Source organism: Chenopodium quinoa, unplaced genomic scaffold (assembly GCF_001683475.1).
Source record: "Chenopodium quinoa cultivar QQ74 unplaced genomic scaffold, ASM168347v1, whole genome shotgun sequence".
NCBI lineage: Eukaryota > Viridiplantae > Streptophyta > Magnoliopsida > Caryophyllales > Amaranthaceae > Chenopodium > Chenopodium quinoa.
In genome coordinates this window covers 4,396,691-4,411,434 of record NW_018743199.1, presented here as the reverse complement: position 1 = coordinate 4,411,434, position 14,744 = coordinate 4,396,691, and the positions used below count along the sequence as shown (strand labels likewise).

The window sequence follows — 14,744 nt, the reverse complement described above, 5'->3', positions numbered from 1 at the left end:
CCTGGGCACTATGAAAGTCGGACTGACGGGAGGTGCCGCCTGACTGACTCTCATGGTACGACTGAGTTGGCCTCATCGAGGCATTTCGCAAACTGTCCTGAAAATTTGAAGTAGAAGCCGACTCTGATAATCGGTCACTCTTCTTCTGCTCTAGCAGGTGCCGAGCATCTGTGAACGTTTGCTTTGACCCGTCCGCCTGAATATGACGAACCGGTTTCCTATTTCCCGTAGGATAACGGAGTTTTGTGAAATCAAGAGCAGACGGCTCCCGCTTCTTGAATTTAGGATGGGGAGTCGCCTCTCGCCCTTGAACTGGCTTCCTCTTCAGTGAAGTGGAAGGTTTCTTGGCCGACTGCTCTTTGGCTGAAGCAGGCGGTTTTTTGTTGATCAACTCTTGGATCTCTCCCTTGAAATCCCTCATGAAGGTCATGAGTTCGTTCCTTGTGATGGGAGCAGACCCATCAGTCGGCTGTTGCCGAGCAAGCGGTGCGCCTGCTGGCTCGCTTCCTGTTTGAAGATACTCCCGTTCCCTCATTTCGGTATGACGGGTACGTCGGGCCCTTAGGGTCCCGTCTGGAGCTGTATGAGTTTCAACTTCAAATTCACTTTCGGTATCATGGTCCGAATGAACTTGAGGGTCGTCTAGGGGATGCCTCTCTTCTGGAATCGGTACAGACTTGGATGCCATCTCTGAAGTACTCTCCCCACAGACGGCGCCAAATGTTTCGGGGTTTTCTGATGTCCTGCGGGAGAGTTACAATTCCGAGACTGGAACCGGACGCCTGTACCTGCAAAATAACGGAGACTCCTGAGAGCTCCGCCTCCAACGGTCAAGTTAGTACCTGATTAAGGAGTAATCAATACAGAAATTAAAGTAATGAGATCTCTCTAGGTGAGAGTGATTAGTGTTGGTAATCTGCGTTGTTAACGAGATTAGCCGGTTGTTAATAAGTCTGTTCTTCTCTGCTTGATCTCTTAATTATTCGGTTGTGTGATTAATGAGGATTAATCGAGTATTTATAGCCTTGGGAAGCGTGCAGCTCTCTAGGTTTAAGGTAAACCTAGGGCTGATCGGGCCTCTAGACTGAATTGGGCCTTGATGGCCGGTTGTCCCACTTGGCATGGGTGGACACGTGGCATGTCTTAAGTGGTCCGTGGAGGACGTATCTGTGACTGACACGTGGCAAGCTCCTGCTGGCCTTCGTGAAGGACACGTGGCGGAACCTGGTTGGTCCACTTGTCAGACGGTGATTGGTGGATAAAAATCCCCTAATCAATCCCTACTTCACATCATTATGACGAACATGAAACAACTACTGCCTCATACTTACGGAGTATCAAACAAGTTTGGTGGAATTAGTGGGAACTCAAAAGTCACGAGTTCATAAGTTCCAATCCCACCATCAACTATATTTGCTTGGGACTAAGAGATTTCCTTACCTCCTCTACTCTCAAGCGCTAACCTATAAAGTTGGGCTAACTTAACATGTGAGAGATATCATCTGTGTCAAACTCGAGTTTATTTATACAACTAGATTAGGTCCCGTGCCATGCACGGTAATTTTAAATAATTATTATTGAATGAAAATAACATTTAATTAAAAAAAAAAACATACATTTGCTAACAAAAACAAAAAAAAAAATACTATAATGAATTTGTCTAAAATAATATGATGAATTTATTAAGAAATATCCCATTAGCCAGATACATATTTTAATATACATATTTGACAATACCCGGTCTATAATATTTGTATATTTAACCAACATATTAGTATCATTTTTTTTATTTTTTTTATTTTTTTTTATTTTATTTTTTGCTTATTAACCAAATGAATTTCTTAAAGCCATGTACTATGTATTTAACCCGTAAATATATTTCTATTTTAATTTTTTTTAGAAAGTAAATTGATGTTGTAAAAAAATAGTACATTACACTCAATATGTCACATGTTAAGAATCCTTTTTTTTTTTTCCTAAAACTTATACTTTGTAGTTGTTAATATTTTTGTGGAAGGATTTATCAAATATTTTATTTTAAGTAATTTTTAATATTCTAGTCACTTTCTTGAAGCTTCTAAATGTACATCATTATTTTATAAAGATATAAATGCAATTATTGAAGTACATGACACTATAATTGGCAAATTTATGTTGAAGCTAAGTTTGATTTCCCCCCCCCCCCTTTACATAAGTTTATATAGTTGTCAAGAATAGATGAAATCTTTTATTTATGTATAAGTTTATAATAATTTATTTTATTTAAGATTTGTTTTTTAAATAGGTTTTTTTTTATAAAAAAAATTTTAAAAAAAATAAATTAAGGGACATACCAAAAAATGACACGTGTCATTGCTGGTGTATCTTTTAGTATATAGTTATTGACTTATAGTTATTGACTTTTAGTATATAGTGATTGATTATAAGGATAGATGCTTGTTCTTTTTCCCGCACTACCTACCTGGCTAAGTGGCCAGGCTACCTACCTACTGATAACTTCCTGCTAACAGTCTTCACTTTTCTGTGTTTTCACCATACTTTCTGATTATTCTTTTTCCCATTTCCGATTTCACCGTACTTTATCTCAAATTCCCCAAATTCAATTAATTGTTCTTGATTTAATTTCCAGGTAACTGTTTGATCTTAAAAACCCTTTATGTTTTGGATCAAATTTCGATTACTTTTGCAGTTTAGATATAATTATATGCTATAATCTGATTTCAGTTGTCAAATTGAACTGGGTGTTGTTAATATATACCAGATTTGGATGTTTATTTCATAAATTGAAAATTGTATGTTGTTTTCTTAATGCTAAGCATAGTATTGGAAAGCTCTATGTGCTTGATAAATTAATTTGGTTGAGGAAATATAGATGAAAATTGATCAATTATGTTAAATGTTAGGGTTTCTTAATTTTTCTATTTTTTTTAATATTTTTTTTTTTTTTGGGATTTTGTTGGTGAAATGTGATGTAAAAACTACTCTGCAAAATTAGTTATTGTTGATATGTAATGCTAAATTGCTAATGTCTTCTTGTAAATAGAGTGTTAGGGTTCCCATTGAAGTCGAGCCGTTGAAGCACATAACTTTTTGATACTACAGTGTTAAAGACAATGGAAATAGCTAATGAGTATTGGACAATATTGGAGTAATATTAGTAAAACATTGATTATGCTCAATTTTCTTCTTGTGAACCAAAATAAGTGAAGTATAGTGTAACTTTAGCTATAAAAATTTATATTTGTTTGGAAGATTCATTTTTCGAATAATTGTATTTGTAGTTTTTTTTGGTGTGTTTTTGTTGATTAGTGTTGGTTTGTGAGATGTAAGGTGTGATGGGAGCTAATAATGTTATTTTTATCACTAGTAATCTGTATGATAAAGCTTTGAGTTAGTTCCTTAAGAGAAGGATTTGCACAGAGAAGCACCCTGGTTTTAGAGGAAGGGAAAACTATTTTCTAGTAAGCAGAAGATATGACTATGACCTGCCCTTAGCTAGTTTTATGGCTTCCTTAACTGCAAAGCCAAATGTCTCGAGATTATCAATTTCTTTGAAAGATATTAGAGTTGAAAATACTAGGGAATGAAAAGGGTTTGAAAGAAACGAGAGCTTCCATAACCACTGAAAGCTGGCAACCTGTCTGTCGCTGGAACTGAGGGAATACTTCCTTCATTCCTTCCTTCTTAATAGTCCCTTCTTTATCTAATCTCAATTAAAATAGAAGCACCTTGGGGGTCTGAGCTGTGTGTAATTAGAAAAACATCCCTTATGACGACTGATATTGGTTGGAGTGGTTACTATATTAAAGAGATTCATGCAGAATTTCCTCTAATTTGGGGTTATAGAGGAGAAAAGGGATCATTTTTTGCTTTTGTTTCCTATCCAAACCTATCAAAGCTCATCTGCAAGGCATTTTCTTTGTTTTTCCTATGATTAATTTTGTTGGTGTGCGATGAGACTAGAGTGGGTATTGGAATTATTTGTTATGAAAATCCCATCATCGATTCAATTTTTCCTTGTATTTAACATTAATCAACTTTACAAATTCATCTATTTCACACTTTATGGTTTCAAAGACACATAACTTGTTCTGGCAATCTGGCAACATTGACACAAAATCCTCGAGATAGAGAAAATTGATTGAAAGTTCTTCAGCTCACTTGTTCTGTTATTCTTTATATAAAGCTGTTCAATTTGGAAGAACAAAGGTCCATATGAAGGATAGGGATTTAAAGTTGATAGCGGTATAAAGTATATCCTTGTCTCCAAACGTGTGTATTATGTGCTACTAAAAGGCAGATTTGAATCCTCATCTCTTTCTACTATATGATGTTGCTGGTCCTTATGGTGTATGCCTTTTGTGTTAGAGAAAACCAGGAGGTGCTTTATATCTTTGATGGGCTGGTATTTGGGATAGTAAAAATCTGATGTTTCTGGTGATACTATGGGTGTTATTGTAAGAGAAAAATGAACGTGTCTTTGTAATAGAAGTGAAGTGGGTGAATAGTGGGATTTTATGGTGTTTGCAACCTCTATTTGTTGGTGTAATTTTTCTTAATTGCTTTCTGATGTACACAATTTGCCATGGTTTCTTGCATTTCTTTTTCTGTTTTATAAAGGCATGTTTTCCTGTGGCTGCATATTACATAGTTTCTTAACTTTTCTATTTGGACCGCCAATTTTGAAGGAGGAAGAAGTGCTTTGTCACTAGTGCTTTGTGAGGATCAATGCTCGCAGCTTTCAGGACCAAGCGATTATGCATTCATTTTTTATTGCTGTTTTCTACGATATTGAGCTCTTTGAGCAGTGGGCATGCTGGGATAACTAGCGCCTACATACGATCAGAATGGCCTTCTGTTGACATCCCTCTTGATAATGAAGTTTTTGCAGTTCCAGGGGGTTTCAATATTCTTCAGCAGGTTTGTAGCTTGTTCATTAACATTCAAAACTTTCTCATATTTAATAAATTATACAACGCGTATGCTTGAGCTGCATAATATATACGTACTCTTTCAAAATCTAACATGAAGCATTGTTTAAGATGATTTATGTGCTATATTTATCTTCAATACTACAGTAAATAGGAATGTTGAATATGGTAGAGAAACTGGCATGCATCTTCAAATTGTCCTCAAGTGTATTATATTCACAATTTTGGTGCTAAAATGTAAAAGGACTGTGAAAGAAGATTTCTGTTACCATTCTGAAAGGGCCTATAAATCCCCACTTTCGTTATGTACTTTCTCTCACTAAAAGAGAAACAAGGATGAACAAGTGATCATTAGTTTTGTGCTGATTAGGATACTTATTACTTCGTATATTTTTGCTAGTAGTGCTTGACATGCGTACACATTCCTTAATTTTCAAATTAAAGTGAAACTTCTTGCTAATATCTACTTCCAAAAATTCTATGACAAACAGGTACATATAACCCAAGGAGATTATGATGGGAAGGCTGTCATGATTTCATGGGTTACACTTGATGAACCAGGCCCTCGTAAACTACAATATGGAAAATCCAAGGAGTACAACTTTAGTGTTGAAAGCACTGTGACTAACTACACTTTCTATAAATATAATTCTGGTTACATTCATTATTGTCTTCTTGATGGTCTTGAGGTATATGTACATTCTGGTGAATGGCTATTTGGTATGTGTATGATATAATGATTCAGATGACGCCTTTAAATTAATATATTTAGACTTTGTGTTATTCTGTTATTGCATCTCTCATACTTCCATATTAGACAAGTCAATATGAACACTTTAAGTTATTGATTAAAATTCAAGTCTTCCTCAATTACTCTTACAAGTGCATCATAGGAGTAGCTATGTTTGTGTAATTACATTTGTTAGATTTTTGACATTTTTTATGCTTTGGGTGATCAGTAAACTTATTCTCTAGACACCTTTGATAATCTCTATACATTAGAAAAGAATGAAGTAAAGCTCCCCAACTCAATAACTTCTATAGTTGTCTAGTTTTCTCTCCACTCTCATCAGAAATAGCTGCACTTTAAAAAATTATAGCATGTTATAGGCATTAGATATGTGCAGATACTAGGCTGTCTTAGAGTTTTAGATCATGTTAATTACTTTTTGATGGTATACTAAGTTTGTTTCAGTCGGTATTCAATGTTTTGCCAGCTACTTATTTTCTCATCTCATTACAGATGATAAAACTACATCATACTGAATTAATCTGGATATTTCTGATGTTAAAGTAACTTAATTAATCAAATATTAATATGCTGTCGTCTAATATTCCTTTCTGCCCTTTTAAGATCTTACAATCTTACTTCTTTTCATACCCTTACATTACAGTATAGTACAAAATACTATTACAAGATTGGATCAAGTGGCTTGTCTCGAGAATTTTGGTTTCAAACACCTCCAAGGATCCATCCTGATTCTCCTTATACTTTTGGAATCATCGGTAAGTATTGTAATGAAAGTCGTGGGATGAATATTTTTTCCTTAGGCAGAGGCTGATTAGTCAGAATCTTCTGTGAATTTATACATAGGAAGCTTCATCTGCGGCTGTGTTAAGTTTACTTGAGTTTTATTTATTTTTTGTTCTTTTTTTTTTAATTTTTTTTTTACTTTATCTTATTCCTTACTATTCCCTTATGAAAGTGTCATCTGAAAATTAAGTTTAATAATGCATGGTTAGGTTTTGTTGGCAGTTGTCATGCTTTAAGATCCAAATATCGCAATTGTGGTTGTTTCAGATCCATTTATCTTTCAGCCTTGAACATGTTGTGTTAGTATATGAGATCATGCATCTGCTCTGTATGAGCACTAGGAGGCTGAGAAATATTATACAAGTCAATAAGTCATACAAATATTGATTGAGTGCAGAGGCTATTTTCTTGCTGAGTATCAATAGTGTGGTTATTAATTACTGTGGTGAATGTATGATGTTTCCTAACATGTGATGGGCTGTTCTTCCACAACTGAAAATAAAGTATGTAGCATAGAGCCTAATAGACATCTTGGTGAAAGTAAATATAAGTCTATTGCGTATTCTAAGGTATCTTACATTCTTACGTGATGGAAATGCTAGATTTATGGCCTATTCAAGCACATTTGGAAGTTTGGAATAGTATAACATCGGTTTCAATTGAATGCATTTTCTCACACATTTCCATTACCAGAAACTTAGCTTAGTATTCCTGACAATGCTGAGTGTTAGTGGTAGACTGGCAATTAGAACCTTTGATATTAATTGGTGACATAAATTCACCTTTTTGTGTATCTGTGGTTGCGATAGCTGATGTATTATGCAACATCCATTCCATCTTGGTGCTTTTTTTTTTTCTTTTCCTGTTGATGCACATCTTTCTGAGCTCTCTATAGCTGGATAATTGAGCAATTCATACCTACTCATTTTCCTGCATTAGGTGACTTAGGTCAAACATACAATTCTCTTTCTACTCTCCAGCATTACAAGCAAACTGGAGCACAAACTGTACTATTTGTGGGTGATCTTTCTTATGCGGATCAATATAAGTACAATGATATTGGGGTTAGGTGGGATTCTTGGGGCCGCTTCATTGAGCCAATTGCCGCATACCAACCATGGATTTGGACGGCTGGCAATCATGAGATAGAGTATATGCCAGATTTGGTAAGATTATGGTTGCAGATGCCTCAACATTTTATCAGTTGTTTAATTTATTCTATTTTATTTTTTGTGTTGGGGAGGGGGGTATGCAAGAGATAATATATATCCCTTCTGAAATTATATTACATATATACCAAAGAAGACTATGGAGCCAAGGGGAGGGATCACTTTCCTAGAAGAGTTAATAGAATATTTCTATCAGTTTCCCATCTCCAACAACCCATATCTGGGATTTGTAAATTTGTATGAATGCCTTTGGTGCTTAACTGAGTGATATACAGTCTCTCAACTGGAGTGTGTCTTACATTATAAAATGGTGTTGATGTAGAATTGGCGTTGTAGCTGCACATATTTTGTGGTCGTGTCCATTTTTTAGTGTCTTTTGGTTGCTTGATAATCTTGGTACTGCTGTATACTTCCTCCAATTTCTGTATTTTGTACCATTTGGTTTGGACACAACATTTAGGATACGGAGTAAAGTATCTTGTTATCTTTGTATTTTTCAAGAGGTAAATGCTAGCTGATATTGTGCTTCTGTTTTGTGTTGCTTTATTAGATTTAATTGCCATATTTTCCGTAATTTATATTATGCTATAATTTTCAGGGGGAACTAACTATGTTCAAAAATTACCTACATAGATATCCTACTCCTTATGTCGCCTCCAAAAGCAGTAGCCCTCTCTGGTATTCTGTTCGCCGTGCATCTTCTCATATTATTGTGCTATCCAGTTATTCTCCATTTGGTGATCTCTTCTTCCTTGTATTCTTTTCATGCAGATCTGTTTATTATGAATTGTTTTGATCTGATTCTTGCATTTGATTATATAGTGGCATTCCATTATCCTTGAAGAATTCATATATTGCTGTCAAGATTGAGTTGAGCTAGCATAGGGCTCCCCCCCACCCCCCCTCCCCCTCTCCCCTTCCCAAAAGGAAAAAATAAAAATAAAAAAAAATAAAAACAACTTGAAAAAAGTGAAAATGCAAAGATGAATAGAACATTAGGTGGTTTGTTTATGTAGCCTTTGATCTAGGGCTTTAGATAATGGGTTGGAGTCAGTGTTAATGTTTTCATTCTATATCAGAAATAATAGGTGAAATTTTAATAAATATTATGTTAAGTGATACAATTTTCTAATGATGAAATATCATATATGTTCCATGTTTTATACCCAGCCGTTTGTGATTCTGATGATTATAGTTATATTATTGTTTTATCTTTTGTTTTTATATAACCTTAAATGCCTTTGTTTGTTTAATTACTTTTCAAACTTCTCATGGAAAGAATAAATTATTGTAAAGGTGTACCTGTTTTTCCGGCCGGAAAATAGGTATTGCAACATTTTGTAGAGCTATATACCTACTAGGTTTACTGTTTCAATTTGCTGTTCATTATTCCTTGGGTGATGCTTGGATTTTGCCAGACTCTAAACTCTGCACATGTTGATGACTTTGTCTTCATCTTGGACAGTTAAATATACTCCACAATGGATGTGGCTCAGAGAAGAACTCCGAAGGGTGAACAGAGAAAAAACACCTTGGCTTATTGTTCTAATGCATGCCCCTCTTTACAGCAGTAATGTAGCCCATTATATGGAGGGTGAAAGTATGCGTTCTGTGTTTGAGAGCTGGTTTGTTCAGTACAGAGTTGATTTTGTCTTTGCTGGCCATGTCCATGCTTATGAAAGATCAGTATGTATATTCTTTTCCTTTATTCCTGGGATTTCATAAAGTGCTCATGTTTTACTTGCTTATACTGTTTTATGTTAAGATTGAACTTTAAACTTTCGTTGATTGTAAGCATACAGATCTGAGATACCTATAAATTATAGCCATAATAAAACTTGGGAATGGGGTGGTCAAACATCTGATCAGACTTCATGCTCTGACATTCCAATATGGTTTGAAGTTGCTATGGAATAAACTGAAACTGTTGAAGTTGGGAGGTTCATACAGCTCATTTTACATGGCTTGACTTTAGGCATTGGAAACTTTTGTTTTGGGTTTAGGATTGAAGTGGGATAGGATAGATCAGATAAAATTTATCATTTACAGTCTGTTAATGAAAGACGTTTGGTTTGCTGGCTACGCACATGCCTTTTTTTAACTTCCCATAGCCCATGCTTCAATCCCATGAGAGCCACTACTGTGCTTGCTTCCCAGTAGGCATTTGCCTGGAATTTGTTGACGGGTCAGCATGGGGTAGCAGTGAGGGGAACCCTGTGTGTAGGTCAGTCAGTTATTGGCCAGGGCTTGCTAATTTTGGACATGCTGAACATTATTAACTCCAATGGGAGCTTTCCCATTTAATTGTCACAATCAGCTAGAATCTATTCCCTCGAGGTAAAATGAGAAACTCTATGGGACACTGTTGTGGGGCGGAAATAATAAGAGCACAAGTGACAACTTTGAGATGCTTCCCAAAATTACTGACAACTACTTGGGGAAGTGGGAAAACTGTTATTCAGTCTGCACCTTGTTTCTGTCTGATAAGCATGGTTTGTTATCTTTATAGGCTAATTGGTGGTGTTAAAAATAAACTAAGGTAGTAACTGAGCCATATTTAATCTTTTCTTTATTAGTCTAAGATGATTTGGCTATGTAAATCAGAGATCAAGTGAGGCTCTGGTAAGAGGCTTGAAGAGTGGCATATTGATGGGATTGTGAGGGGCAGGAAAAGACCTAAGAAAACTTGGAATAGGGTGATTGAGAGTGATATGAGTGCTTTGGGGATTGAGCAGAACATGGTGTTGGGTAGGTTGGAGTGGAGGGAGAAATGCATTGTCGAGGATGTATTGTGATTTTATATACTAATATACTGTATATACTTTGTTGTTTATTTTATTTTAATATTTACTGAACTCGTGTTTTTGCAAACACTACTTATTTCCCTTGCTAAGGTTTTCTCAAACCTTTTTGTGTGTTTTGCCTACAAGTTTTTCCTCTCTTTTCTTTCCCCTCGCCACTCTTTTTAAACTCTCTTAAAAACTATATATTTCTCTTTTTTGGTTCTCAAACCTTTGTGTTTTGCTCATAAGTTTTTCCTCTCTATTTTAGCCCTGGGTTGAGGACTTGGGGGTCAATTAAAAGCCTGGATGCCTAATACACAAGGTTTTTTTTTTTTTTTTTTTTTTTTTTTTTTTTTTTTTTTTTGTGATTTCAGTATCGAATGTCTAACATACACTACAATGTAACAAATGGCGATCCATATCCTGTACCTGATAAAGCAGCTCCAGTTTACATAACCGTTGGAGACGGTGGAAATCGAGAAGGTCTAGCTGCCAAGTAAGTATGATGAATTGTGCTTGAGATTCCTTTGATTAATGATTTCTGCTTTTCACTTTGGTGGTTGCTTCTGGGGACTCTTTTGTAGTTCATGTTAGGAAGTTCTGTTACTCAAAAATATCCTGTACTGAACAGGTTTTGGTTTTATTTTACAAAAAAAAACCTGGAAAATGGCAAATCACCGTAGCTCTGTCCTGTACGACCCCCTCTGACTATTCAGGAAAAAAAAGAGGGGTGGTGTAGGCTAATTCCATTATTTCTTAATGCAAACTGACTGAGCTTCCCACCAATTTTTTTTATATATATTTTTTTAAATAAAGATAATAAGTCAGAACATATAGAATGGCACTAGTCCTGATCATGGTTAATTTTGCATCTTGGATATCTTCCCTTATGATCATTCTGTATATCTGAAGGTTATTCAATTTACAGGTTCTGGGATCCACAACCTGACTATTCTGCGTTCCGAGAAGCCAGTTATGGGCATTCCACACTGGAAATACAAAACAGAACCCATGCTATTTACCATTGGAATCGCAACGATGACGGGAAAAGTATACCAACTGATTTTGCAGTATTCCACAATCAATACTGGTATGTGTTGCTGCCCATCTCTAGTCTTTCATTCTGTAGTCAACTTTCATACCTTGAGGAAAGGGAGAGTGTGTCCGTTTGTGTAGGTAGGTAACAAAGGGATAATAGAGGATGACAACTCATGCTTTTAATCTGTTTATACTTTATAGTTTGTTGAATCTGGTGTGTTTCTATTTGCTGCATAGGCTTTGGGTACCCACTATGTAATCGAATTAAGATTGGGTACTTGATACCTGAATTCAGCAAGTATATGTCTACCTGAATTTGACACTCGAATGTCAGGAATCCATACCCAAATTAATTAAAAATTGAAATAATCTGTGTTAACTGAACCATTCGGTTGAAAACTAATGTATGAAACAAATTACTCCGTAGGAATTTTCAATGCAATCATTTTACAATATTGGGAGTTAGTTAACTAAAAAAATTGTATTTTTTGAGCAAGCAATTATTAGTAAACGTCTATTGGACACTTGCTTACATCTCCAATGCAGTCATTTAAAAAGTCTTGATGTAGTTAAGAGGGAATTATGGGAGGGATACATTATCTTTTCTAATGAGCATAAGTGCAAAATTTTCTTATATTGGAGTCTTGTAGTAAGCAAATAACTAAAAAGAAAATTACAAAAAAATATGTTTAAGTTCTGCATTATGATGATTTCATAGCTTGTAGGCGTTGTAGTATTTTTCATGCGAAAGTTCTAATTGTATATATTACTAATATTAATTAGTACTACATTTCATATCGAATTAGGTTTATTACACGAATCATTGGACTTGGTACTCCTTCCGAAATCAGTTGTCGATTCTGATGTACTCATGTACCTATTTTTTGGATTTGACATTTGGGTTTTCTGATTGTTTTGCTCAATATTATTAGAGTAGTAACATTTCAAAAGGTAGCAAATAAGTTGGATTTTATATTTTAGTATGGTTGTAGTGAGATAATGAGGTATTTCACATACTTGTTTTTCGTATTCTAGGGCCAGCAACCTTCGCCGCAGAAGACGTGGAGGCTGAGATAGGGATGTATCAATTTTGGTACTTATATCAACCGTCACAATCCTGTTAAAACTTGAAACATTGAGGGATGCACATGAACTCCCCCAATATTTAGATGCTTCAGGAACTCCCACATCTTACCTAAATTGGACTTGGGCGGACGACTGATCTAAGGTGTTGTGTAAAGCTAGTCAATTAAAATGATATGATGTGTAAGCCTTTATTATTTTAGTGATTCATTCAATTCTTTGTTTTGTGTATAGTTCGAAGTACTCTTCATTTTGTATTAAAAAGTTTTGAAAATAGACATTGTAATTATGTAACTATTTCAACAATCTATTACGAAGTATGTACTATTAATATTTTTTAACATTATAATGGTTAAAAATTAAGTCAAAAAGTACTATTGAGTATATATAAAGTGAAAAGAGTTTTGGAAGATAAATTTTACTTTTGCAAAATACTCCTTTACCCCTTTAAAATAAACTACCCAAAAGAAAAAAACCACCATTAAATTAAATCAATAGTTAAATAAAATTACCAAAAAAAAACTACCATTAATTTTAAAAAAATATTTTAGGAAAGTTATATCCTACTAGTATTATTTAGCCTCAACGTCAACATATTTTGTTAAAATATCAACACATTTTGTTAAAATAATGCATCTTTTGTTAAAAAAAATCCCTAATATGCAGTTGATTTTTACAAAAAGATACATTATTTTTTGTGAAGAAACACTAATATTTTTTTCTACTTTTAATTTGAATGAGGTTAAAAAAATATATCAAAGATTCTTTTCTTATCTTGTGTATAAAATGCATCATTAAAAAGGGTTTCCTTATCCTAGTCCATGTAGAAGTCCCTGTTTTGCATATATATTAAATAAGGGTAAAATCTAATACATAACGTTGTACATGCTTGTTGAGTTTGTAATCTGAGATGGCTGAATGGTCAACATTGCCCTGTGATATTCTCGGTGAAATAGCCCTGAAATTGGATTCATGCGATAACTTTGCTAGTTTTTCTGCGGTATGTCATTCATGGAAACATGTTTCGTCGATGGTGAAAGCGGAGTGGGTTGAAAATAAATTAACCACACCTTGGTTGTTGTTAGCCGAGCCTAGTGAAAGCGAAGACGAAAGGAAAACCTTGTGTATCGTCTGTCTTGATTAAGGGAAGTTGCTCACGTTCTAGATCATCAAGGACATCCACTTGGCAAATAATAAATGCTACGGTTTGAAGCTCCCGCAACTCTTTGGGGTTCTAAATATGGCTGGATCGCTACGCTTGGCGTATACCGTGAATTTATGTTGTTTAATCCTATTACTAAAGCTAAGTTGAGCCTCCCATCCCTACACACCTTGCCATTTTACCCAACATATGAAGGTCATAGTAAGTTAAAATCTTATCGTCTGCTTCAAAGAAATTTTGGTGGAAAAGGCTGTGGTACTCAACATTGATGATGACTTATTTGTGATGGTGATACATAAGCCGTTTCACAATCTAGCGTTGGCTCGCCCCGAAGACCGGGAATGGACTCCGATACTAACAGAATGTAGCAAAAAGCGCCAGGTTATGGATGTCATGGATTGGGATGGGAAAATAGTCATCACGTATATGGATGGATCACTTGCATATTGTGATATTGGTAAACATCCCATTAAGCCAAACACTTTTACGTCCTTATTTTTCCTCGATGTTTTGCAATTCGAAGCAGTTGGAAGTGTGTACATTGTGGAATTGGATGGCGATTTGCTTGTTGTCTTACGCCATAGGAAGAGTGGTCTAAAATATGATGAGCGGGGTCTACGTACTAGGATTACCAAGCGTTGGTCCAACGGAGATTGCTATCGTACCTATGATTTCCAAGTTTATAAATATGTTGGTAACACAACTAATTCATGGAAGCAGGTTACGGATCTGGGTGAACATTTGTTATTTCTTGGTGATAATATTGTCATTGCTCTTCATATATCAAAGGCTCCTAATTGCCACCAAAATACTATCTACTTCATTGATGATGAAACTTATCATTGGAAAATGTCGTTCGAAACAGAAGTCCGTGGCCACGATATGGGTATGTTTGACATGGCGACCGAAAAAATTCAACCATTTTATCATAAAAGCACTGGTATAATAAAAACTGATATAATTTCTCAGTATTCTTCTCCTATATGATTTATGCCCAAGTTTTAGATTTAACATGTTTTCTTATTTTATTATAGGCCAAGTATA

At 35.1% G+C, this 14,744-nt stretch overlaps 2 protein-coding genes across 2 annotated transcripts; both read left to right on the top strand.

Moving 5' to 3' along the window:
• The first annotated feature begins 2,436 nt into the window (after window positions 1-2,436).
• On the top strand, window positions 2,437-12,881 carry LOC110733616 (bifunctional purple acid phosphatase 26-like). The gene is made up of 10 exons (XM_021913682.1): window positions 2,437-2,629; window positions 4,689-4,920; window positions 5,423-5,620; window positions 6,326-6,437; window positions 7,405-7,631; window positions 8,233-8,371; window positions 9,100-9,320; window positions 10,792-10,913; window positions 11,346-11,507; window positions 12,491-12,881. Exons 2-10 carry the CDS (start codon window positions 4,729-4,731, stop codon window positions 12,525-12,527), a joined length of 1,410 nt encoding a protein of 469 aa, XP_021769374.1. The 5' UTR covers window positions 2,437-2,629; window positions 4,689-4,728; the 3' UTR covers window positions 12,528-12,881.
• Window positions 12,882-13,448: 567 nt separating this feature from the next.
• Window positions 13,449-14,687, top strand: LOC110733729. Its single transcript, XM_021913815.1, has 2 exons — window positions 13,449-13,538; window positions 13,950-14,687. The coding sequence occupies exons 1-2, from the start codon at window positions 13,449-13,451 to the stop codon at window positions 14,685-14,687; spliced, it is 828 nt and encodes a 275-aa protein (XP_021769507.1).
• The last annotated feature ends 57 nt before the right edge of the window (window positions 14,688-14,744 follow it).